The 25,584-nt window shown below is 36.3% G+C and overlaps 1 protein-coding gene across 1 annotated transcript in view; it reads left to right on the forward strand.

The window, feature by feature from the left end:
- Positions 1–484: 484 nt before the first annotated feature.
- The window catches only part of acss3 (acyl-CoA synthetase short chain family member 3), a 58,789-nt gene continuing 33,689 nt past the window's right edge, over positions 485–25,584 (forward strand). Inside the window, exons 1-8 of the mRNA XM_030148924.1 lie at positions 485–1,021; positions 3,570–3,714; positions 4,769–4,957; positions 6,149–6,283; positions 9,988–10,128; positions 11,011–11,091; positions 11,407–11,502; positions 14,582–14,733. Coding sequence (XP_030004784.1) covers positions 690–1,021; positions 3,570–3,714; positions 4,769–4,957; positions 6,149–6,283; positions 9,988–10,128; positions 11,011–11,091; positions 11,407–11,502; positions 14,582–14,733 — 1,271 coding nt within the window. The 5' untranslated portion in view covers positions 485–689. The remainder of the gene's footprint in view (positions 1,022–3,569; positions 3,715–4,768; positions 4,958–6,148; positions 6,284–9,987; positions 10,129–11,010; positions 11,092–11,406; positions 11,503–14,581; positions 14,734–25,584) is intronic.

Here is a 25,584-nt window from a genome sequence, read left to right on the forward strand (position 1 = left end):
GTAATAAACCTCCAACCTCAGAAAGTAAAAGTGAAGTTTTGGCTTTCTTAGGAGAAACAAAGAATCTATGTGTGCACAATTATTAGCAACTATTAATGTGCAGAATTATGCAACTAAAGGAAAGATAAACATTTTCTCATCTCACTTGTTTTTTATCTGTTAAAATGACAATAATAAACAACTCAAATTGTACAAACAAACATTTCTGACATTAAAAAAAAAAAAAAATTCCCCAATATAGACACCCTTCTTTCCAGTAACAGTTTTAATGCCTTCCATTCATGGAGTTTGACAGTTTCTTGATCAGATAATTTTTTTGTTTATTCGATTTCCTGTTTTTCACAATAAAAGTCCACCAGACACGGGGAAAAGATGTGAAACTTAAATGGATTTGATGTTGTTCTTAATATACATATATATAATACAGACAGCCTTGTGCAGTACAGACAGGCTGTTCAGTGCTGTTTGCTCTCAGACCTACTTTGCGCATTTTCATGACGCTCAAAGTTCCTTGTACATCCAGTTCAGAGTTCGCATTCCTGAGGGTTTGTAAGGATCTCTTGTTTTCCCTCTTAGACTTGGCCTCAGATGACGTCGTCGAGTGTTGTTGACTTATATTTGGTGAATACCGGAAGAAGTAGTAACGTGTCTAAGTTGAACACACACATACACACACACACACCACAGTAATGCACTCGCAGATAAAACACATTCTGCGCTTGAATCCGTGCGCTCCTGCTCTGCGCCAGAGGAGCATCTGGAGGAAACTATGGAATGTTTCGGCACAGCAGCAACGTGGCATCAGACCAGCAGGATCCAACACAGCTGCAACTGCAAACATTAAGCCATACTTCGCCTTGCAGAGCTGCAGGAAGTATGCATCCGACTCCACGTACAGCCATGCCTTCACCGCAGCCAGAGACAGCCCCGACACCTTCTGGGCTGAAGTTGGACAGGACATCAACTGGTTTGAACCGTGGACTAAAACTTTGCACATTGAGGATCCGGTATTTCCCAACTGGTAGGTTACAGTGTTTCAGGTGTCCAAGCACACGATCGCGTATTTGAACGCATCACGTGTGGTACGTGATGTCGTGAAACCACCCTGAGAAAAAGCCAAGAATCCGAATTTTCTTCAAATTTCTGGTCCAAAATTGAAAAAATATCATATCTAAAAGTAATAAGAAGATAACTATAACATCCCAAAAGGTAATTACATATTTTAAACATGATATTTACAATTTAGAATTTGTTGTAAATTTGTTCATCTTATTTGGAAAATTTCATATACATAAAAATAAATATACTAAAACACACCCAAATTTTAAAATCTTCCTATTGGAATTTGAAAATTATATTAAATATTTAGAATTTATATATAATAAATAAAGCTCCAACACCCAGGCTATTTATAAACAATTCTTTAATATTGACTGAACTCTGTTGCATTTATTTATTTATATTTGTTAGATTTGTTATTTTTATATATTTATTTACTTTTTATACTATTATTATAATAATAATAGATTTATTTATATAGCAGTTTTTAAAAATAAAGTTTACAAAGTGCTTTTGACAAAGTAGAGGGCACAACAGCAGGATACAAGATGCAAGTAAAAACACTAAAACAGAGGCAACACAATAAGAGAGATCTGTACAACAAATGCAGAAACATGACACTTCGAATAAATTAAATGAATCGGCATAAAGAGGGCAGGGATAACGTAACATGATGCTGTCGAATCAATGTAAAAATAAAGGAGTGAGATAAAACAACATCATGTATGAGAATATATATTAATAAAAAAACAAGATAAAATTCAAATTAAAAAACATTTAAAATTAAAAGGGACAAACATCACATAAAAGCAAGTCTATAAAAAATGTGTTTTAAGAAGTGATTTAAAAGATGTCACTTATTCCACAAGCCTTATCTCCTCGGGCAGGCTGTTCCAAAGTTGAGGGGCCCTGATGGAAAAGGCCTGGTCACCCTTAGATTTAAGCCTCGAATTATTTGTATATTATGCTTTGTATCTTTAAATCTATGCATTATTTTCCTAAACGTGTATGTTCAAATGCTTTTCCCTTTTTGACATCTTGTTGTTTGTTCAAATTTTTGTACTGTATACTCAAATGTTTTTAATAAAGTTGGAAAAAAAAAAAAAGCCAAGAATCCTTAGACATGATGTGTTCACGGACCCATAGCTGCAGTTGTATCTTTTTTTTTTTTTTTTTTTTTTTTAAATTTCCAAATCTGTTGAAAAAATATATGTGTACAAAACATTGAGAAATTTTGAACAAATAACAAGATATCAAAAAGGAAAATCATCCAAACAAATAAATTAACATAATGCAGAGGTACACATGCTATAGGAGACTTCTCACATACCCAACAAATGATTGACAGCACGTCACCACAGGACTGAATACATGTCAGGACTCCCCAAAGGGCTGTTTGTTCCTCTGCTCATCTTCAACTTAACCCTGTGAGTCGAATATATATGTGACTGGGGCTAACAGACCACCAGGAGCTCATATCCACAGGTCCTGGACTCAGCTCAGGGGAAAGTCTAGGACCAGACCTTTAAGGAGCTCAACCTAATGACAATGTGACTGACAAAGACCACCAGTGTTCAAGCCCCTGATAAATCACACAGTTCACTGGAGAACAAGAATGCATTCAGTTTTTTTTTTCTTTATTTATTATGTCTGTGACTGTACTTAATAAAGTATAATCAAACAGCGAATGCATTGCTGATGTAATGGAGACAAATATTGACAATAACAAACAACTAATTTCTGAACCCCTTTAACACAAATTTTTGGGAATGACACAATTTTTTTGATTCCTACATTTTTTTTTGCTATAAAATTCCACATGTTTCTGAGCTATATTGAAGAACAGTTAGAACTGATGATATATGTATATGTTTGTGTCATTCCCAAACCTTGTGGTTGCGAGTGTAGTCACGACTACTGAAAACTAGCCGGTGCATGTAAGATAAAGTAAAGTTGTCCTCTTAGCATGAAAATTCATGTCAGTCATGAAAGGCATGACTGCCTCCACACACACATCACCTCCTGTACTACTGTGAATGTTTTTGGGTGGGATAGGCTGTCAGTTCCAACATCCAGTCTGGTAGGAATTAAAGCTAGAGCCGCCTGAATCCGGCACAGTCACGATAAAACCAAGGACACAGCCGCTGTGCCTCTTTGGCTTCCAAAACAGCAGATACCAGACACCATCTGCTCAACCTGTGTGCTGCTCTTTATCCATATGCAGAGCACTGGAATGAGTGGAAACTGTCCTCCTATCGAGCGAATGGATTTTCTGTTTGCTCCTGGCAGAGGCAACAGCACATGAGTTTGACTGATTTTGCTTTATTACGTTGATTTTTGATTTTAAAGAAATCAAAAATACACAATATAAGAGTATATTGTCAGTGTTGATATGCTTTACTCTAATTAAATGTATCTGTTGTGGTGTAATTATACAGCATCTGCATTTTTGTATATTTGATCAGTTGCTCACTGTTTCTTTTGTGCAGTGATAATGTTTTACTCTTCAGGTTTATGGGAGGAAAGCTGAACATGTGCTACAACGCTGTGGATCGCCATGTAGAGAGTGGACGTGGAGAGCAGCCTGCAATCATTTATGACAGCCCGGTGACTGGAACTAAACAGATCATCACTTACAGGGAACTGTTGGACCAGGTGAAGGATGTTATTTGAACAGCAAAGAAAGCTGCATGGAACCACTCTGTTAAAGTCTCTTTTTTTTAATGGATTCTAACACATGCAGGCAATGGTTTGTTAAATTTAATGCACTGAAACAGAATTTGTTAGTGTTTGGCAACACATTTCTTGTGCTGCAACCTCAACAACTGGCCAGTTTTTGTTGTGGTTTTGCCTGGATTGAGTCAATTTTAATACAAAGATGAAAATACATAGCAATGGCAAAGAAATGGGAATAGTTTATTTATGTTGTGTTTGGATAGATGCTTCAGTTCAGCCAAGACTCTGGCATCTAAAATGTATTTTAAATGAACACAAGTACATCATGCTGTATTGTTTACCTGCCAGCAAATTCACTCAAATCACTTGTAATGTGTCTAAAAGAAAGTGTCCTGTGTCATGTTAATCCTATTGGTTTGCATGTGTAGGTTCAATACAGACTAGTGCGTTGACCTGTCGGGAACCACAGGTTCTAGATGTGGTAGTTTTATGCTGGGGAGAGCTGACTTTTGGAACAAAATGTTAGTCTGTTCTTTATAAGTATGAACATAAAAATTGTTTAGTAAATCATTCTTTAAAATTTAAACGACAATTAATATATTAATACTGATATCTAGGGATTTAAGTTAGTAAATGCGTTGTTCTTGTTTTTAACTTCATTTCCCAACATGCAGCATGGTACTGTGCTTCCCATCAACTGTCATGGGCATAGCAACATGATTGTAAGGCTATTGTATTAAAAAATTACAAATATCTCCCCAAATATTGGTCCTATCAACTTGCCGTTTTTGCTTGTCTCTTCCTTAACCAAAAATGCATAAGTATGCCAAACTGCAGCAGTCGGCTCTTTCCAGATTTTGTGTGATGCCCAAGACACACACACACACACACACACACACACACACAAACAGAGTCCACTCCCCTTTTATGATATAAGATGAACAAAGTACCGTTTTAGTTGATGCAGTGGTTTACTGTTGTGTTGTGTGAACTGAAATACAGTGTGCTTTAATGCCAGTTTTGTGTCATCCAGGTGTCAAGGTTAGCTGGAGTCTTGGTGAAGAATGGTGTGCAGAAAGGAGATCTGGTGGTCATTTATATGCCCATGGTGCCTCAGGCCATGTTCACCATGTTGGCCTGTGCACGGATCGGTGCCCCACACAGCCTCATCTTTGGCGGCTTTGCTTCCAAAGAGCTCTCAGTCAGAATTAATCATGCCAAGGTTGGAAATTGTTACTCTTCAGCTTGTTGTTCTAATTGTTTTTTTGTTGAACTATGAAACAGAGTTATGTAAGCTTTATTAATTTTAGAGTCCTTCATCTTGGTAGTCATAGAAACTCCTGACAGGATAAAGTGGTACATTTTGTCTTATGTCTTTTTTTCTATAAAATTTTGTATGCAAAGCAGGACATTAATATAGGTGCAGATAACACGTTTTACAAATTCCAATTTTCTCACACCATTAGTTTTGTTCACAGACCTAAAGAATATCAGGAAGGCTGAAAGCCACAGATGCCTGAGGTGTCTTTGTTTAGTTAAGCTCAGAAGGAAGCACTCACAGTGAAGTGCACTATCTTTCCTTTTTGCCCTGATGCTCTCAATAAAGATCTTAATGCTGTACAAGGGTTAGATTTTTTTTTTTTCGACAGCGCAAGAAAAAAGTATTGCATCACTCTAACATTTCAACAGAAAATGTCTCTGAAGATAACATTCTTTCTTCAGTGATGTATTTATCAGATGCCACTTGAACAAGAGTAAAAAAGCAAAACATAATGTTTTAATACTGTTGTACAGCATTAAAAATAATGTTACCACAAAAGACGGTCTGGCTCTGATTACATTACATCCAAAAAAGGAAAGAAATATATTAAAAATGTATTTTAGATTCTTATGAATACCATTTTCCATCTGACATTTTTCATTCACTTGGATTGAAATGGTGGATTGAATTAGTTTAGCTGTAATATTTCTAATAATATCCACATTCTGCATAAATATAGGCATGTTATTGTAGGAATGAGTCACCGTTTTTATGTGTTACAGTACAAAACAGTGACCCTTCAACCTTGCCATAAACATTGAAGTACCGTGTTAAAATACTATAAGGATGAAAATAAAGCAACTACATAGTGACATAATGTTTATTTATTTATTTAACCTTTATTTAATCAGGAAGTCCCTTGAGTTGAAATCTCTTTTTCGAGGGAGACCTGATATAATCACACATAGCTTCTGTTTAAGGTCTGCTGTTAGCGCTCATCAGTGAGCAACAGGATGTTATTAAACTGGTATTTTCACTGCATTTCTTTTTCATTTCCTCACCTGACTTGAGAAAACACATGCACTGGTTGTTTTTTCTGATGAACCTGATGTACTCTTCTACAGCTTCTATCCTGATTTTCTGTGTTTTTAGCCCAAGCTGATAGTTACAGCGTCATTTGGCATCGAGCCAGGTAGAAGAGTGGAGTACATCCCTCTGGTGGAGACGGCCCTGGAGCTGAGCTCTCACAGGCCCTCTAAAGTCCTCATCTTCAACAGACCCAATATGGTAAGCATCATAAATCATCATAACACTCAAATTGATACTTGTATGCACCCTGTAAAGCTGTAGGAGACTGAAATCAGAAAGAAAACATGACAAAATGCAGACCTTCCATTTACAGCTTTCTTCCCTTTGTCCAAACCAATAGACTGAGCCTAAATATTTCGGCTCAGGGAGCTGCTGAGTTGGCATCTGTTACGGTCCACAGAGTACTGACTCATGTCTGAAGAAGAAGAAAAGGATTCATGTAATTAACCTGTAAATTAATCCTGTAATCTCACCCCCTGGCCTCTCTGAAAACACCTTTGATGAGCCAAAATCTTCTGTCATGAGGAGGATTACTAGGTGCAGGAGTCTTGTTTCCTCTCAGAACATTTAAATTACAATACACTATAAAGTAATCCTGGAATTTTTTTTTTTTTTTTTTTCTCGGTGGACATGTTTGAAACTTTAAATATCTCATGTGACACAATGTAAATGAATCTAAGTGTGTTTTAAACTTTGAGAAACTAATTATCACATGTAATTTCTAGCATTAGATACTTACTAAATGTGTATGTATGGTATGATACACTTACAAATTCCTCTTCTGAGTCAAAACATATAGTAGTTTGTATCCATTCATAGGTGCATGAACTGTGATGTCATCCATTGGTTTAGGTATCACCAATTTGAAGCCAGTAGTTTATCATGTAATGGCAGGTCATAGCATGTTGGCTTTTTTTGGAGCTAGAAGAGACCATATCCGGACAAAAGGGGTGGAACTAACAGAGTCTAAGGGGTCAGAGCTAAACCAGAGTCTTCAATATATATCAGAGTAACGACACTTCCATAGACTCCCGCTGTAAAAAATGCTGGACGAAATATGGACCTACTTCCGGGTTATGGAGGGGCCAATAGTTCCTACACTGAGTGTAACATCGTCGGAACACATTCATTTCAATTGCAGCTGATCTAGCAATTCCAGTGCTAAGTTAATAAGATATCATCATCTTACAAATTATTGAGTGTATTTCCTGTATTAGAGGACATTTATGTTGTAAATTCTGTTTTCTTTGGTATGTGTTAGCGTTTGTATAAATTTATATCTTAAACACCTGTTATGTTCGGTTATCAGCTGTAGCCCTATGGTTGGCTAGCTGACTTGGACAGCTGTTGAGATTTAGCCATTATAACCACAAATTATGGCATTTTTAAGATAAGGAAACGTTAGTATAAATGTTGTTATCGGTGGATTTCATTTTAGTTGTTTTGTTGAACCTGGTGGTGTTTGGTTCAGTTTGTCAGCTGAGGTCATGTGCTAATTAGGAGGAGAGTTGCTGTAGAGCTGAGCTCTGCCAATAAAAGTTCATTAAAGTTACTATTCATGAGTTAAAGGAAGCAAAACTTCTGTCACTTGGTGTTTGTAAGATCCAAGTCATCCTATAAGAATTCTGTTGAGTTTTGTGTTTGCAAATGTTGAGTTTTTAATGAGTTTAGCATCCGTGCTAATGCTAACATGCTAAGTTAGCCGCTATGCTGTTTGCTGGCTAATGTTGTATTGTGTGTGTTATCAGAGCAGAGCTTGGCAGACACAGTGTTCACAGCTAACCACTGTTTTCTGCTTGGACCACTGTCCTATAATAGTAAAACTTAAAAATGGTAAATTGTCCATCTCCTTAGGAGTACAGCACAATTGCAGAATGAATGAACTTGTAAAGTTAGCACAACTCACGTAAGTAGCCTACCCAAGCTAACACCAACCTTTCCCCCTCAAATTTAAGTTTTCAAAGTAATAAGTGCAGTCCTTTCAGTGGTCAACCCCACTACTCAGAAGTATACACTACAGTAGTGACACAACTGTTATGTGTGGTTTATTTTCAGATTTACCATGCTCACTGCTGGTTCTCCCATTGAATAACATGGGAGCACTTAGTTTGTTTGGACCTATTCAGGCTTACATGAACCATGTGATCACTGGAGCTGCGACATCAAAGCTTGTCGTAACTCTCTGTCTAGGGATCTGAACTAATGACATGCTACCTTACTGATCTGGTGAAATGGTAAACTTCATCAAGCATTGTGTAACAAAGTAATTTTACAGTTTTATCAGTGGAACCTATTAACTACAATTACATTAGAGCTTTCTTGTTGGGAAAAAAAAATAATTTTATTCCGAAAGTCTGACTTGGAAATAGGGATGTAACGATTACTGGTATAATGATAAACCATGGTAAAATTCCCAACGGTTAGTATTACCATTAAAATTCTACTTGTCACGATAACCGTGTTTGATTACCCCACTTTGGAAAATGATGGTACTGTTCATTTCCTGGAGAAGCAGCAGCATTCCAGGTGCACATGCCAGTTTGCAATATCTATCTATCTATTGATGAAAAAGAAACTAATATAACTCAAACTTGATATGGAAAATGGTCAGAAAATGGCCATAAGGTGACATCTTTAACGCACATGTATATGTTTGATGTTTACATTTTAATATATTTTTTTTATTTGTTTGTTTGTTTTTCAAAATACAACTTGGTTAAATTATTTCAGTGTGTGTATAAGTACTTTTTGAACATTTTGAGCACAATTTCAACAATACCGCGATAATAATAATAACCATGATAATTTTGGTCACAATAACCGTGATATGAAATTTTCATATCGTTACATCCCTACTTGGAAGCCTTTTATTCAGCCTGAGATCATAGTGACAGAATAATGTAAAGATGAACCACTACAACACTTATCAGAGTTCAAATAAAACGGATGAGACCGGAGTGAGTCCTGGAAACAGATATTGACTTAGTTATTTTAGAGAGAAGTTCAGTGGAAATCCCCAGGCCCCTGGCTTTTAAGAGCCAATCCCAGTAGTGTCATCTGGCTTCATTTAGGAGCCGAGGTCCTTTACCCTTTGACACAATATAGAATTTTTGTAATCATGAGTCGGTTTATTATCAGTTTAACCATATAGTTGTTCCAATCTCTGTTATATTGAAACATGCACAGTGGTGGTATATGAATGAGCCTGATAGCAAATATAAAACTGTCATTAGGGAATTCAGGAAAATACTATTCATAGAAAAATCAGAACAGAACACCTCACTCTGAAATCATATCATCAAATCATACACCACTTTGAGGCTGCTTGTGGCTGCCGTATCAGTTGCATTTGGTAAACAAGTGATTATGGGTCTGCGAATAAAGATTTAGAAAATGAAGGGATTGAATGAAGTTCTTTCTCTTATTTGAGACTTGACTGAGATTTATCTATTGCCTTCTGGGCTAATTTAACAATAATGAAATTAAAATATGAAAGAGATTTACAAAAGTAAACAGGAAACAGATGGCAGAGGCATTCATTTTTGTCCTGAACTAAAAGTAATGGAAGCAGATACTTCAAGCAAAAACCAAAGCAAATACCTCTCAAATGTGTCAGTTTGCCCTGTATCGTGCCTCATTTTTGTATCATATAAAAGCAGATGGAAGTTTTATTGTTTAGACTGTTTAAAAAAATAATTCGAATTTTTTTCCATAAATCATTTTACCTTTATAACGAATACATCTAGATAATCATGACAGTTAATAGCATTTGAAAATAATGTCTTGTCAAAGCCCAGTGTTTATGTCCTGCATTTTGATGTATATTGTGACTTGTTGGACATATAACTGTTTACTACAGTTTATTAGACCTGACACACGTGTATCTTTCTTGTGTGTTTTAGGAGAAAGTATCACTGAGTCCAGAATTGAGTGTAGACTGGGAGGAAGAGATGGCTACTGCTCAGCCACACGACTGTGTTCCTGTCCTCTCCAACCACCCGCTCTATGTCCTGTACACCTCTGGAACGACTGGAACGCCCAAGGTACTGGCATTTCTCATGGAATCAAGTGAAAAAGAATACTTTGCTTACAGGATCATCTACACAGGAAAAACTACAGAGCATTTTTATCAATAGTCAATAAATATTTTCCTCAAAAAGAGTAAATTTGGCTCTATGTTGATTTTGGAGAGAGCTCTACCTCAAGAGTAACTTTTACTCTTTTAAGAGAGGGACCAAATGTTATCTGAGTAGAGTAAAATTTGAATAAATTTTACAAATTTCCTGTGTGTATACATATTCAGTAAATTCTCACCTAGAGGAATTATGGGATTAACTGGTCTTATTTGTCTAAATGCTGCCATTTTCGGATGGAGCTCCTGTGTGACCCATCTGCTCTTTGACTGTGCAAAACAATCCAGACACTATATAAACACTATCATCGTGACATAAATAAGACGGAGCGTTTCCACAGCAGGAGCTAGAGCTCATGCAGGAGGAACTGCCTGCAGGCTCTTTCAAATGGAAAACCCTGGCTCTGTTCAAATAGCATCATTTTGTCTTTGAGCAACAGATGATATAGAATATCCACCTTGCAGCTCTTTCCTGAGCTTAATCATGCTGTTATTATGAGATCCCCCCCACGCTCAAAGCCACTGTATTTCTCCGTTATTGCTAAAGGAAGACCATAACTTAGGGGTAAAAGCTCTGTAATTGTGGACATAAATTCTTGCAGACATGCACTGGTTTAATAAATGTTTATACAGCACCATACCCTAATAAATACAGGAAATCTGAATTGGTTTGACTCATGTCTCGGTTCAACAGGACTGAGTGGATGCATTTAGAATGATATTGAACCCTGGCTTCTTCTAGTGTAATAGTAATGTCACCTGTCTGATGTTTTTCTTATCTTGCCCCCCCCAGGGTGTTGTGCGAGACACTGCAGGCTACGCTGTGATGCTGAAATGGACCATGTCAAATATTTATGGACTCAATCCTGGTGATGTAAGGCAGTAAAGAATCTTCGTCTTAGTTGCACAAAGTTTGAGAACAAAGAGCATGAAGTCAGAAAAGAGAGTGATTATTCTCCGTGAAAGATGTGTTAATGTGTGACATTTATGCGTCTTGAACTTTTCAAAGTGGTATGTTTTTCTTTTATTCATAGACTTAGTTCATACAATGTGTTGTATTTATTGGACTAGTAAAGTATTTTTACTGTAAGAATTAAAATAGTGTTAATGCCAGCTTATCTACTTACACTGAGAATGACACACAGTAGTGTGATGATGTGGTGACTGCTTTGTGCATGTTTTGTTTCAGGTTTGGTGGGCAGCTTCAGATCTGGGCTGGGTGGTCGGCCATTCGTATATCTGCTATGGTCCTCTGCTCCACGGTAACAGCACAATCCTCTATGAGGTAGGTCTCATTAGGCAGTACTTATCCCATAAAGACCCAGTGTTACTTTTGTGGCACTTCCCAAATATTTTTTTCTTTAGATTTCACCTTTCTTAAATGATTTATCACCATTTATTATAATATTATCCTCTGTATTTTGTGTTTTTTCAATGAAAATCATGTATTTTCCTGTATTTTAATTTACAGATCATGTAGATCTTAATAGAAACATAGATTTAAGTTGAGGGTTATTATATAAGAAACAGAGAAAACTGAAGAAAAAGTGACTTTCAGCAAAGATATTAATACCTGAACATAAACCAAGTGTCTCCATCCAGGGTCATTGATCCAACTCCGTGGGTTTTACTGGTGAATCAATGTTGTAGAAGATGACGGTGTTTCCATGTTCACTATGGAGCCTCTGAACGTCCAAATGGGTCATATCTGATGACCATGAAAAGATGAGAAACTGTATTTTACACCAATTATTTACATGTATTGATAGGATTAATGGTTCAGAAGTTATTAAATATTTTAGATCAGTAGATGGTTTTGGTCACCAGTTGCTGTTTGGGTCTTTATGGGTTAATATCCAAATGCATATACTGAACTCTTACCTCTCTGAACTGTACACAGACAAGTCCAGTTTTGTGCTGTGGAGCCTCTTCTAAAGGGTTTTAATATCATTGTCATCTGTGAAACTGTGTGGGCTCAGTGAACTAAATAAATCCATATTTGGTAAAGACAGAGGCTGGAGAGTAGCACTCAATGAACTGGTTTCACCTATGTGACTGTTACAGTCTGTGTATATCTTGTATTTTAGTGTTTCACAGTTATTCAGTATCAAATATCAAAATAAATGTAAAGACACAGAGCTTGTATGAAAACTATTTTATGGGAAAAAAAATAGTAAAGGCTCTTTTCAAGCATGGATTTTAAGATCCAGGTGTGGATTTTTTTTTTCTTTTTTTCAAAATTGAGCTAGAATTTAAATTCCTTTCCCCTTTTTAGGTCAAATTAGTTTTTATTTACAAGTTATTTGACACATGTATGTAGACACCATGCAACAAATAAGTAAAAAAGGTCTCTAAAGCCTCAGCTAACACTAGGAAATATGTCATTTTGGTTATTTTGTGTTTTGCTCTGTACATAATTTACAAACTACACAGGAAAAACTAAACTTGATGTTAACAATTGTGGTTAAATGTATGCAAAAATCTGTCCTTAATATGAGAATACATCCACTTTTTAAAAGGAAAAACACCGATGTTACTTCTGTTTCACCACTCTTCCTACTCTATTGTATCATGATCTATGTACAAATAACAATGGCAAAAATACAATTTATTTCCATGTTATCACCATTATAATGTGATTTGAACAAGTACTTTAGCTATAACAACAGGTACTCTGTGTCCACTTTGGACATCTGTGGGAAAACAGTTTACTGTAGAAATAAGTTTATTTTTGCATGGCTCCTGTCATCAGCCATCTGGACTGAAGGTCTTGAAAGTCAAAATGTTTTATAAGACATGTACTGCTCTTACAATATTACACTGTCCACTGATGTGTTTAGGAGAATCTGCTATGATTAAATGCACAAAGCTGATGTTTAGATAACCACGCATGAAGGGGTTATTTCAGTGTTTTTCAACCCTGGGGTTGGGACCCCACGTGGGGTGGCCTGGAATTAAAATGGGGTTGCCTGAAATTTCTAGTAATTGATAAAAAAAAAACAAAAAAAACTTAATAATAAAAAAATTATGGTGAGTTGAGAAAGACAATCCCAATACATAAAAGACATGACAAACTGTGAAGCTGAAACTGAAGCACTGAGGTTCTGTTTATCTGTCAAATGTTCATTGTAGTCAGTTTCAGATGCTGCAGCTCTTTCATAATTCATAGTTTGAGTCCTTGTTTGTTCAGTATTAATTGTCAGCCTTGTAAATACAAGCTGGACTGACTGTACATATCCTGACCAAGGAAAAGAAAATTCTCACTTTGTACAGTAATCTACACCTGGCTTTTCTGCCTCCATCTATAATAATATACATTATATAGACTAAATGTCATCTAAAATTAACATTTATTTGCAACATAGTATAGCAAACTATTGCATGATCAAAAACAAATAATTTTAAGCAAAAAAAAAAGGCTCTGTTCTGAATGTCTGGGGTCACCAGCAATTTGTGATGTTAAAATGGGGTCACGAGCCAAAAAAAGGTTGGGAACCACTGAGTTAATTACTTTCTACATTCAGTGTGTTTCAAAGAGCTTCTGGACACTGATGCATCTGATTATTACAGGTAATTTGTTTCCTCTTAAGAGACAAACACATATGCAGTTCAGGGTGTTTATTATGAGGAGAGTTTGTTAGCAAGGAGCTAATTTTATCTTCCCTTGTTGTTCAAACAGGGGTTTATTTTACATTAATAGCCTCTCATTACAGTATCATCCACCCATTTTTCTCACCAGTGAAAAACTTCTATGTTAGACAATGAATTAATCTGCCTTCCTTAAATCAATGTTTGCCTCCAGTCATGCTGTTTGTCTCATGTGGCTTGTGTTTTGGCACCGTGTCTGTCTTGAGGCAGAACGCTGCCAACCTTTTGTCTTTCCTCTGATCAATACACAGACACAAATATTTATCCAGAGCAAAAATGGCATCCAGAATCACAGCCGCTATTTACCTTTCTCATTCATGTGTAGTTGTCTTTCTACAGTTGGAACAGACCAATTGAGTACCAGTAATTCAGTGGAAATTGCCCTTGGGAGCATTTGCCTGCAGGCATCTTTTGCCTGTATCTTCTCTTCCTGACACACAATGCTCCTACAGTGCAACTGTGTTTTCTTATCCATGGGTTTCTGGGCCCATCTGTCTGGAAGGCAGTCTTTCAGTGGGCCCTCTCCATTTTAAACAGCTGTTCTATGAATATTCATGCATCCCTTACTGGGGAATGTTGTAAAACTCTTATAAAATACTGCTAAGCTCCCATTCTTTCATCTAATCTACTGTATGTATCTGTTGCATGTAGCTCAGTGAGAATATAGTGTTGATATGTGACCATTTGGGAACTGACCAGGTGTTGTGTGTTTACAGGGAAAGCCTGTAGGGACTCCAGACCCCGGGGCGTTCTTCCGTGTCCTGTCTGAACACGGAGTATCCTCCATGTTCACAGCACCTACTGCAATCCGAGCCATTCGGCAGCAGGACCCCCATGCTGCAATAGGAAAAAAATACCCCTTGAGCAGGTATATGCATCAATACTCTACACAACAGGAAGTACTATGAAACAAAACCTGAACACTTTATTCAGTAGTGTGTTATATGAATGAGTTCAAATCCAAAGTAAATCATCTGTGCTTTAGTGTTCACGTATGAAGGATATATATATGTATATATATATATATATATATATATATATATATATATATATATATATATATATATATATATATATATATATAAAAAAAAAAAAAAAAAAAAAAAAAAAAAAAAAAAATATATATATATATATATATATATATGTCACAGTAGAGATTGAAATCCAGTAGGATTCCTAATCCTACTAGGACAGATAGGAATTGTAGTTTGTCCTAGGACAAACTGAAATCCTACAAGAAATTAGGATCTGAAGATTGGAATTCCAATCTGTCCTAGGAGAATTTACAATCCTACTAGGACAGATTGTAATTCTATTTGGAAGTGGGATCTGAAGATTGGAATTTCAGTCTGTCCTACGATTTCGCCATCACTATTCCAGCTGAATTATTTTCATATCTTAGATACAGTATACGGCCCTTCAGCTGAATTATTTTCATATCTTAGATACAGTATATGGCCTTTAGGTCAATACACATTGTAACCAGGATGCCAGCCGTCCTATCTGGTCCAACCTTATTCAGTGGCCGTTTGTAACTGTCATTGGTATGTAAATGAGACACATTTGTGTTCAGAAATCGGTAGAATTTGAAAAACGTACCTGTAAACAACCCGTTGCCATGGCAACATACAATTTTATTATTATCTAATTGTTGCCAAGCCATTCAGAAAATGTACAATGTTAAAGTTGGCATTGGCATTTTGCTGCCCCCTGGTCTAGATGGTAGGGTTAAAAGTAAAAGAAACAACAATATTCTTACAAACCATGATTTTATTCAGAATTTACACAGACTTTGAATCTAATATTCTATAGCTAAGCTTCAAAGACTTTTTCTAAGACTTAAATGTGCTGCATACTACTCACTAGTTAAGTGACAATAACCTTAGTCTATAGTACTAACTTCAAAATTTCAAACAAGTAATACTACAGAGGTTTTGTCAGTTATTTTTCTAATACTTAAATGTGCTACATACTACTCAATAGTGACACTAACGTTAGTCTACAGCTAACTTCAAAATTTCAAACAAGTAATACTACAAAGGTTTTTCCTTACACTGAAATGTAAGAAACTGTGTTAGGGTTAGGGGGGGTGGGGGGGGGGGTTAGGGCGTTAGGGCGTTAGGGTTAGGGTTAGGGTTAATCTTCAGATCCTAATTCCTTGTAGGATTTCAGTTTGTCCTAGGACAAACTAAAATTTCAATCTGTCCTAGTAGGATTAGGAATCCTACTGGATTTCAATCTCTACTGTGACATATGTATATATATATATATATATATATATATATATATATATATATATAAATATATATATATATATATATAAATATATGTATATAACAAGACATAAACTATTAAACTGTTCACATTATGTTACACTATTGATAATCAAAACAATTTATTTTACTATACTATTTGACCTTAGCAAATGCATAAAAACACTTGTTATCACTTTTCCCCTTCTGTGCATTCCAGTTTATATTCTAACGATTATTGCATACATGAACTAAAATTGAACTTGCCAGATTTTTGGCCTTTGACCACTGTGTGAGTTGAGATGAACAGATGTCTGCCAGAGATGTGGGTGCATCGTGATGTGAGTTTCTACATCGATACAGTGACAGAAAATAATTAGGAATTGGTGACCTACAATAACTTACAGGTACGGTGGTTGTCGATTTTTTTTTTTGGTCTGGGAAGAACAATGTATTTGCAGTTATATGGTTATGTCAGTCTGTTGTGTTGAATTGGGTGAAAGATGTGCTGCAGCAAGTCAGAAAAATCACACTGTGAATCTTTTAAAGTGGACATTGCAGATTTTATGAGCATACAGGAAAGTGTGAATTGGGCATGCTCTGTTTGTAAAATCTGTCTCACTGATAAAAGGTGAACTATGTAACATTTTCATCAAAGAATAATACTAACAGTAGTAATCCACCCCAGTCATTAGTTCCCTGATGGTTCCTCTGTCAGTGTTTTCTTATTTTCATCTCTGTTTGCTGTGTTCAGGACATTTCTAAGCAGGTACCTCTAGCTTGTGCTAGTGCAGTGCAGGGTCTGAGTTTATGAATCAGTAACAACGTGACTCTAGTTAGTCAGACTTATTTCCATAGATGGTGGAAAGCCACTTTGACTCTCCTGGTTGGTTTTTGGACTTCTGTTTTGAAGCCAGGAGGTGACTGTTCCTCATGACAAACAAGTACCATGTTTTGATTTTGTGGGGACCCTTGTTTCTCTATTTTGCAGATTTTTTTTTTCTTTTTGTGCTAATGCTGCTCTTTCTCCTCCTTTGCTCTCTGTCTTACAAGTGAAGAAGAAGGGCAAAGTTTCTTTCTTTTCTTTCTTTTTTTTTTTTTTTTCTTTCCAAACAACTTGCAAAGCAACTAATTTTACATACCCAGCATAAGTGTATCATGAGGCCAGTGATGATATCTTTCACATCTGCAGTGTAGTACAGACCCAGACTCCAGCTGGTTGTTTTTGTTGGACTGATACGTTGAGGTCTCTTGTGGCTGACAGTAGTCTGCACGACATGCTCAGCTGCTTGTTAGCCTCTGACCATCTGTTGATGCACGGTTCTCTACCACCTTCTATTGCTCGCACTCTGCACCCTGAGCTCAACCCACTTGGGCATTAATCAGGATGGATAACAAACAACTGCAGACCATGGTGACCCACCTGCATTAATTCAAACTGTATTAACTTAAAGTCTCACGGACAGAAAGAGTTACGTTTTAATGATCTCATCTTGCCCAAGAGATGAAAATTCTGTCTGAAATCATCCCAATTTTTTAACTGTTAAATGTTCGGCAGATAAATGTACAATCCGTTGGGCTTTCCTGTCAATTCACCATTTTTATTCTGTGTGAAAATGCCTCTAAGCACACAACCATAAAGCAATTTTGAGTGTAGATGACCTATGGCCCCAGTGAATCACTCAGCAACACTGGCATTGTGTGTGCAGAATTTGACAATCTTTGTGCACTACACTGCATGCATTGCACACTTAAAATGTTTTCTTGCAGAGGAGGCAGGCTATTTTCTGTATTTTTTCTGAAATATTAATGCCATTAATCCGCTCACTTTTGACTCAGCAATAATCAGTCATTTAAGCGACATGCTGTTTCTGTACACTTTCTTGTTCTTAATGTGTCTTTTCCCCTTGGAGGAGGCAGGTTGGTGAAAGATTACTGCATTTCCTTTTGGCACTGAACAAAACCTGTCAGTGTGACATAGAGGCAGCAATATAAAAGCAACAATGAAGCATGTTTTTTTCCAATTTAAAACATGGTTTATTGTCTGCTTGAGCCTTTCACCTGCTACCTTTAGTTGAAATATTCATTTTCAGCTTCCGAATTGTGTTATATTCCTGCAATAAATAAAAGCCAGAGGATGTATTTTCTCTAGCTTCTTTCACAAATGTCTATTTTGTATGGTAATATTCTTATTTTTTCTTTTAACCCTTTATAGGGCACTCATAAAAATACTTTGAAATTCAAATTTTCAACCTTACTGTATTACTGGAGGACCTAACAAGACTTTTTTTTACTTTTGTGAAATTTTTTCCACAATTTTTTATTCTAATGTGAATATCAAGGTCAGTGATGTTACCATATTTGGTTCCTTACCTGTAAGTGGCAAAATAAATAAATAAATAAAAATCCAGAAGTAAATATGAAAAATACATGAAAAACACATGTAAGGTGAGAGGAACATGTATTTTAGAACATTAGACCAACATAAGTGCTGATCCAGACTCCTGTCCACATCCACATTATCCCTTTGAACATCATTCCTTACATTAGTACCATTACTTCATGGTACCTAACAAAGCAGGTACACTCACTGTTCATGCAGAGGTGGACCTTACAGACCCTGTAGACCACATTGGACCTGAGATTATTGACTCCCTGTCCTCACTGTAACTGTTGTTGCCACTGTCTTGTAATGTATGCGGAAATGACCAAAAATAATCACTTGCCTGATAAAGGGTTAAGTTTATCTTTGTTTTTTTTTTTAACTTGTGACTTTGGTCCTGTTGAAACTTAGTTGAGTCTAATTACACCATGTCAGAGGAACTTCCAGGCTAAACTTCATCCAACAGCAGTAACTGAAGGCATTGCCTTGGGAATGTGGATCTAGTCTTAGAACTTTGTCACCTTTAATAACACATGGGAGGGTATGTCAACTGGTTTTAATTAAAAGCCAGTTGATTGAAGTAACAAAACCTCCAGAATATTCACTATTACCAAACAGAGAATTTCATGCAACAGAGACCTTAAATGATTATTGGCAAAATGAGACGTTCTGCTCCCTTTTAGAGCTGTAATACTCCTGCCCCCATTTTAGTGTGTTGGAGTTACATTACTGTCACTGGATATGACAAGGATATTGAAAAAGTGGCTGCATCTGCAGTGGCAGCAGCTCTCTGCATGAGGATAGTATAGCAGGAATCAGACACTGTCTTACTGTGGGAGCTGTACTCAGAAAGCAACAAAGAGCACAGTAAAAGGTGTCATTTTTTTCAGGTCATAGTCACTGATGAAAAATGAAGCAGCAGTGTTAGGAGTGTAAAGTCACGCAGATATCACTATTTAGCCAGAAAAATGACTTGGACAATTATGGTATGAGGCTATCAACATGACAAAGGGCCATTAATTGGATAACCTAAACCCTTCAGTTTAATGGCTTCTCAAAGGTCATACAGTGGAGATTAATATGTCCTTATCTGTTCACACCAGACTAAAATAGGCTTTATTTTTAAAATGGCGTGACCCCTGACTGAACAAAGTGCTCACTGAGTCAGTAATCTTTTCCTTTACTGTTTACACTTGTCAACTCTTGCCTTATTATTTCCTTCGCCTCTTTAACGGCACCATATCAGTAAAGCTCAAAGTCCGTCTTTTTTATCATTGTAACTAGGGACCACTCAGCAGTGAGCAGAATTGTGTATTTGTCTCTTTGATTATGTCAGTATTATTTTCTTGTTCTTTTTATTTCATTTAGTATATGAAGAACAGACTCTTCATGATGATTTCCTCTTGAAAACAGAACATGGATGTTTACACAGGCTGTTTCTAAGGTCACATCTGTGGATCCTCCACATTTGTACTTCCATTGAGCAACTGTGGAAAAACTTCAAAACCACAGTGAATAAGTACTGTCATCAAATGACAAGTAGCACAGTGGTGTGTGCATGTAGGGGTTAAGCTGAAGCACAGGGTCAGAGCCAGGGCAGGCAGTCTACAAGTCATTTATTGCACGTTTACTTGGTTCCTGTTTGACAGTTTGTATCAAACAGTTGGAATAGGGGAACTGCTTTCAACCAGAGGCTTTATTATAATCTTAATGCTCTTCTTTTATATATTTTAATTCAGTTTAAGCATTGTGGCAAGATAAGTGACAAATTCATTTCATTAATGGTTCTTTATCAAACAAAAGAGAATGTATATTATGCACAGATTTTTGGCAGAGACAGCTGTTGTGGTCTTCCTTATCAGCGTTTGGCTGGTGATAATAAATGTTTGAAAGGTTTTCTTTTTCATGCAGGAAAAGGATTTTGCAGTCTCAGTCAAAAGTGGTGAAATCAGAATGCACAACATTTCTGAAACCATAGGAGAGAGACGTACTGTGCTTGAAAGAAGAGAAGAGAAGAAATTACTATCCAGGGACAGAGCGGTTCGTCTGTGCTGAGGATGTAATGTAGTGAGGCGAGTGAAACATGAAGAAAATTGACATTATAAGAGAATCTGATGTTATGAAGTTTGATTGGAGTTGGAAGGTCATTTCATCACCAGGAGAGTCTTGAGACCAATGACTGATGGCCTGCAGTCATTTTTTTTATTTTTATTTTTTTCAGAAATAGGAATCAGACTATCATGTGTGACTGCCTTGGGGCTGATCTTCTTCCAGTCATATGGTGGTGAAAAGTACATTCACTCACATATTGAGTTGTGGTATAATTTTAAGGGCGCTTTAATGTTGTATTTTCTTTTCTTTTTTTTTTTGCTGCTTTTTATTTACCATCTCAGAGTAAAATATTAGACCCCCCCACACACACACTCACACACACTATAATCACCTGACAGCTTTAGTTACTGTTAAGTTGAAGTGTTTAGACAATGGGTAATAAAATAAGTTCATGTCTGGTTAGGCCTGTTGTTCATTCTGCGGCTATTATCACATTAGTGCATGTTTACAATCAACCATCAATCAGTCACAGCTTTCTGAAATGGGGCAGCATGGTGGTTCAGTGGATAGCACTGTCGCCTCACAGCAAGAACATCCTGAGTTCAATCCCAGTGCCAGTGGGTTCTCCCATCCACTGTCACCTGCTTAATAGGTTCATTGGTCAAACTAAATCACCCATAGTGAATGGATGTTTGCCTGTATATGTGATACACTGGCGACATGATCAGAATGTCCCCTGCCTACACCCTTTGGCAACCAGGATAGATTCCAGTGCCCCCCCCAACCTCCTCTGGGGGAATAAGTGGTTCAGAAAATGAATGAATGACATTTGTCTTAAGAATGTCTCATACCAAGCAGCAAGGACAACCCTGCCTTCTCAGTGAACCAAATACTCAAAAGTTGCTCTAACAGTTTTCCTAAATCATTCTTAAGCAATAACTCTTTATTGCTTGTTATTGCAAAAAAAAAAAAAAATCATTTTTCTATTTAACCCTTTGATGCATGAATTATGAAAACCTTAGTCAAGATTTTTTTCCTGAGTGTTTTTATTCCTCTTTAGGCATGAAAAAAACAATGTAATTGAAATTTTTTATGGACCTGTTTTTTATTGGGTTTCAAAAATGTCTACTCAGCTGGACAGCATGCATTTAATTTTTGAAGAACAGAAACATGTATTTAACCTCCTAAGACCCAGCTATGGGTTTTCTGTCCACATTTGTGGACAAGAGTTTCACAACTTTATACAAAAAAAAGAAAAGAAAATTGTCCACCACAAAGGACATTCCATAAAAATTTTAAAAACTGCATCTGAAAAAACTGTTGCATCATGATGTTTCCAATATACAGGGTGGGGAAGCAAAATTTACAATATTTTGAAGCAGGGATTGAAAGACAGTGTATGACCAATTAGTTTATTGAAAGTCATGAGAATTTATTTGCCACAAGAAAATTTACATAATAGAAAATGTTTTTATTCTATGTGTCCTCCTTCTTTTTCAATAACTGCCTTCACACGCTTCCTGAAACTTGCGCAAGTGTTCCTCAAATATTCGGGTGACAACTTCTCCCATTCTTCTTTAATAGTATCTTCCAGACTTTCTCGTAATAGTTTTGCTCATAGTCATTCTCTTCTTTCCATTATAAACAGTCTTTATGGACACTCCAACTATTTTTGAAATCTCCTTTGGTGTGATGAGTGCATTCAGCAAATCACACACTCTTTGACGTTTGCTTTCCTGATTACTCAAATGGGCAAAAGTTTCTGAAAAGGTATGGATAATAGTGTTAGGTATGATTATGACATCAATATATGTTTGGTTTCAAAACAATTGACGTAGTGCCTGCTGAGAAAAAACAACTAAATGTTCATTGTAAATTTTGCTTCCCCACCCTGCAGGCACTTATTTAATAAAAAAGAAAAAAAGCTTATACTTTGCTGACATTTCCTGGGTCTTAGGAGGTTAAAATGCAATATCAGAAAGTGATATACTGTGTGAAAACTATGAAATAATTTTTTTTAAATGCACCTGATCTTATGTTTTCTCACATTTTATCATACTCTAATATAAGTTATTACTCACTTCATGGACATTATATTTTTAAAAACTTTTTGTTTAAGAAAACTGTTAATTATAGTCTAATAACAAATAGCAATTGATTTACTCTCAAACATGTTACTGCAGATCAGGTTTATCAAGTATTTATCAGTAATTGTGTGAATTGCAGTGTATGAGATGATGCATAAGCGTCCACTATGTTGTCTGATATGCAACTAAAACAACAAAACCCATGAATATACAAGGGAACAGCTGTAGAATAACTGTCAACTGTAGTGACCACTATGCATGAAAGGGTTAAATAAATGTTTAAATCATCCAACATCACACCAAAGATCTATTTAAAAGTATTTTCTGTTCCCTCGTGTCTCATTTCTTCTTTCCAGCCATATGATTTATCTGAATTGTCTGGTGTTTGTGTGTATTAAAACTGTCTCTGACATGTTGGACAGAGGCCGTGGTCTGCTTTGGGTTACCACAGTTTTCTCTTATAATCAATCTAGTTCAAGTTAATCTTGGTTTTATCTGACTAGAGAATGTTTTTTTTTCCTGAACTGGGCTGACTGTTTGAAATATTTTCCTTAAACTTCTAATCTGTCCTTCCTGTTGTTGCGTATTACCAATGGTTTGCACCTTGTTGTTAACCCTCTGTATTTTCTATCACCAAGGTGTTTGTTGTTGTAGACTTTAATAATGACACACCTTCCTCCTCAACATCTTAACTTCTCTGGATGTTGCAAAAGGGTTTTTCTTCACCAACGAAAGAATTCTGTGATTTATTTTTCAATTGAATGATGTCTCCTTCACTTATACTGACATCTCTTTAGACTTCATATTGAGAATTCCAATGAACAGCTACTAAATGGAAATTCAACTTTTGGACCTGACTGAAAACTAGCTCCATTTCCATTAATTATAATGGTAACATGATGCAACCTCACTGATGCTTCAATATTAATAATATAACAGTGTTCTGAATAATAAAATAGTGGTCAGAGCCAGTACAGCATTTTAATGTTAATACTTCTGCAAATGTTTTGTCATGCAAGACTTTTAATTCCAATGGAATGTTGTTAAATTATTGTATTGGTGTTTGTACTTAAGTAAAGCATTTGAGGATATTTTATACATTGCTGGTGTCCTGTAGAAAGAAGCAAATAATAGATGTGAATAGATATGAGCAATCATGAGGAACCAACAAAGGGAGTTTTGGGGAGTTTTGAGGCAAAGATGTGGGAAGAATAATAGAGGCTGAATATAGAGACTGCAGCGCTGTGGGTCACTTGTAGGGCATGGGAGGGTTTCATGAATCCAGAGAGAAGTCTTTAACCAAGCAAGGAGACTGTCTGGGCATGAACAAGAAGTGATTGAACTCACTTGACCAATTCAGATGTCGAGACTGATCTGTTTCAGGGTGTGATCAATTCTGTTGCAACCTGAAAGGACTGTGAAATGAGAGGAAATGCATGTGGGTTTTCACCACGATGTCTCAGGCTGATGTCTGAGAGTTAGTTCGACCCTGGTGGAGATAATGCTCAATTGATTCAATGACCCTCTACAATTGTCTCCTCTCCTCCACCAGCATCTGTTGGATAATGTATGAGGCAATGGAAAGCTTACTTCATTGGAAAGTTTTGCCCAATTTCTAATGAGTAAATGTTCACTTTGAGAACAATCTCTCGGTTAAAACAGTCACTGTTTGACCTACAAAGATAAAATAGTCAACTTTGACCATATGTCATCATATACAGTATATCACCATTCATGCAATTCTTTTTAATCCTACTGTACCAAAGCATATTTGCACTCTCCTTTTTTAAACACTTTTTTCTTTTATTCAAATTTATATGACTGTTTTACGTGAATGTGTATGTCTATGTGTATGTTTCTATGCTGCTGTTAACACTGTGAATTTCCCCATTGTGGGATCAATAAAGGAAATCTTATCTATCTTATCTTATCTTACTTTCTTGTGACATACATGGATTATCTTTGAATTCATTCACTCAGTCACTCACTCGCTCACTCACTCGCTCACTCACTCGCTCACTCACTCACTCACTCACTCACGAACGAACGAACGAACGAATGAACAAAGCTTTCACATTTGTAAAATGTGATGGATTGCATTGTAGAATTGTTGGTCACTACATAATGCATTAGGACAGTGCATTTCAACCTTGGGGTCGGGACCCCATGTGCAGTTGCCTGGAATTCAAATGGGGTCGACTGAAATTTCCAGTAATCAATAAAAAAAACAAGAAAACTTACTAATAAAAAATATATGGTGAGTTGAGAGGGACAATCATAATCCATAAAAGACATGACAAACTGTGAAGCTGAAACTGAAGCACTGTGGTACTGTTTACCTGTCAAATATTCATTGTGGTCGGTTTCAGATGCAGCAGCTCTTTCATAATTCATAATTTGAGTTATTGTTTGTTCAGTATTAATTGTCAGCCTTGTAAATCCAAGCTGGATTGACTGTTCAAATTCTGACCAAGGAAAATGAAAATTGTCACTTTGTGCAGTAATCTACACCTGGCTTCTCTGCCTCCGTCCATAATAATATACATTATATAGACTAAATGTCATCTAAAATTAATGTTTTTTTGCAACATAGTATAGCAAACTATTACATGATCAAAAACAAATTAATTTTAGCAAAAAAATGTCTCCATTTTGAATGTCTGGGTCACCAGAAATTTGTGATCTTAAAATGGGGTCACAAGCCAAAAAAGGTTGGGAACCACTGCATTAGGGGATATTTTAGTCACCTATCTTCACATTATATCCAGATACTAGTCCAAAGGTGTCAACTGTGTAGTATCATATATGTTGAGTAGTGAATTATTTCAGACACAGCCCTAGACTTCCTACTCAAAATTGCCGCAATTACAGTTGAGAATCAAGCAATCAGTTCTTTGATGTTGTAATATTTCTATTACTAATATTCAAAATTGTTTCTTTCTAAT

Source organism: Sphaeramia orbicularis, chromosome 12 (assembly GCF_902148855.1).
Source record: "Sphaeramia orbicularis chromosome 12, fSphaOr1.1, whole genome shotgun sequence".
NCBI lineage: Eukaryota > Metazoa > Chordata > Actinopteri > Kurtiformes > Apogonidae > Sphaeramia > Sphaeramia orbicularis.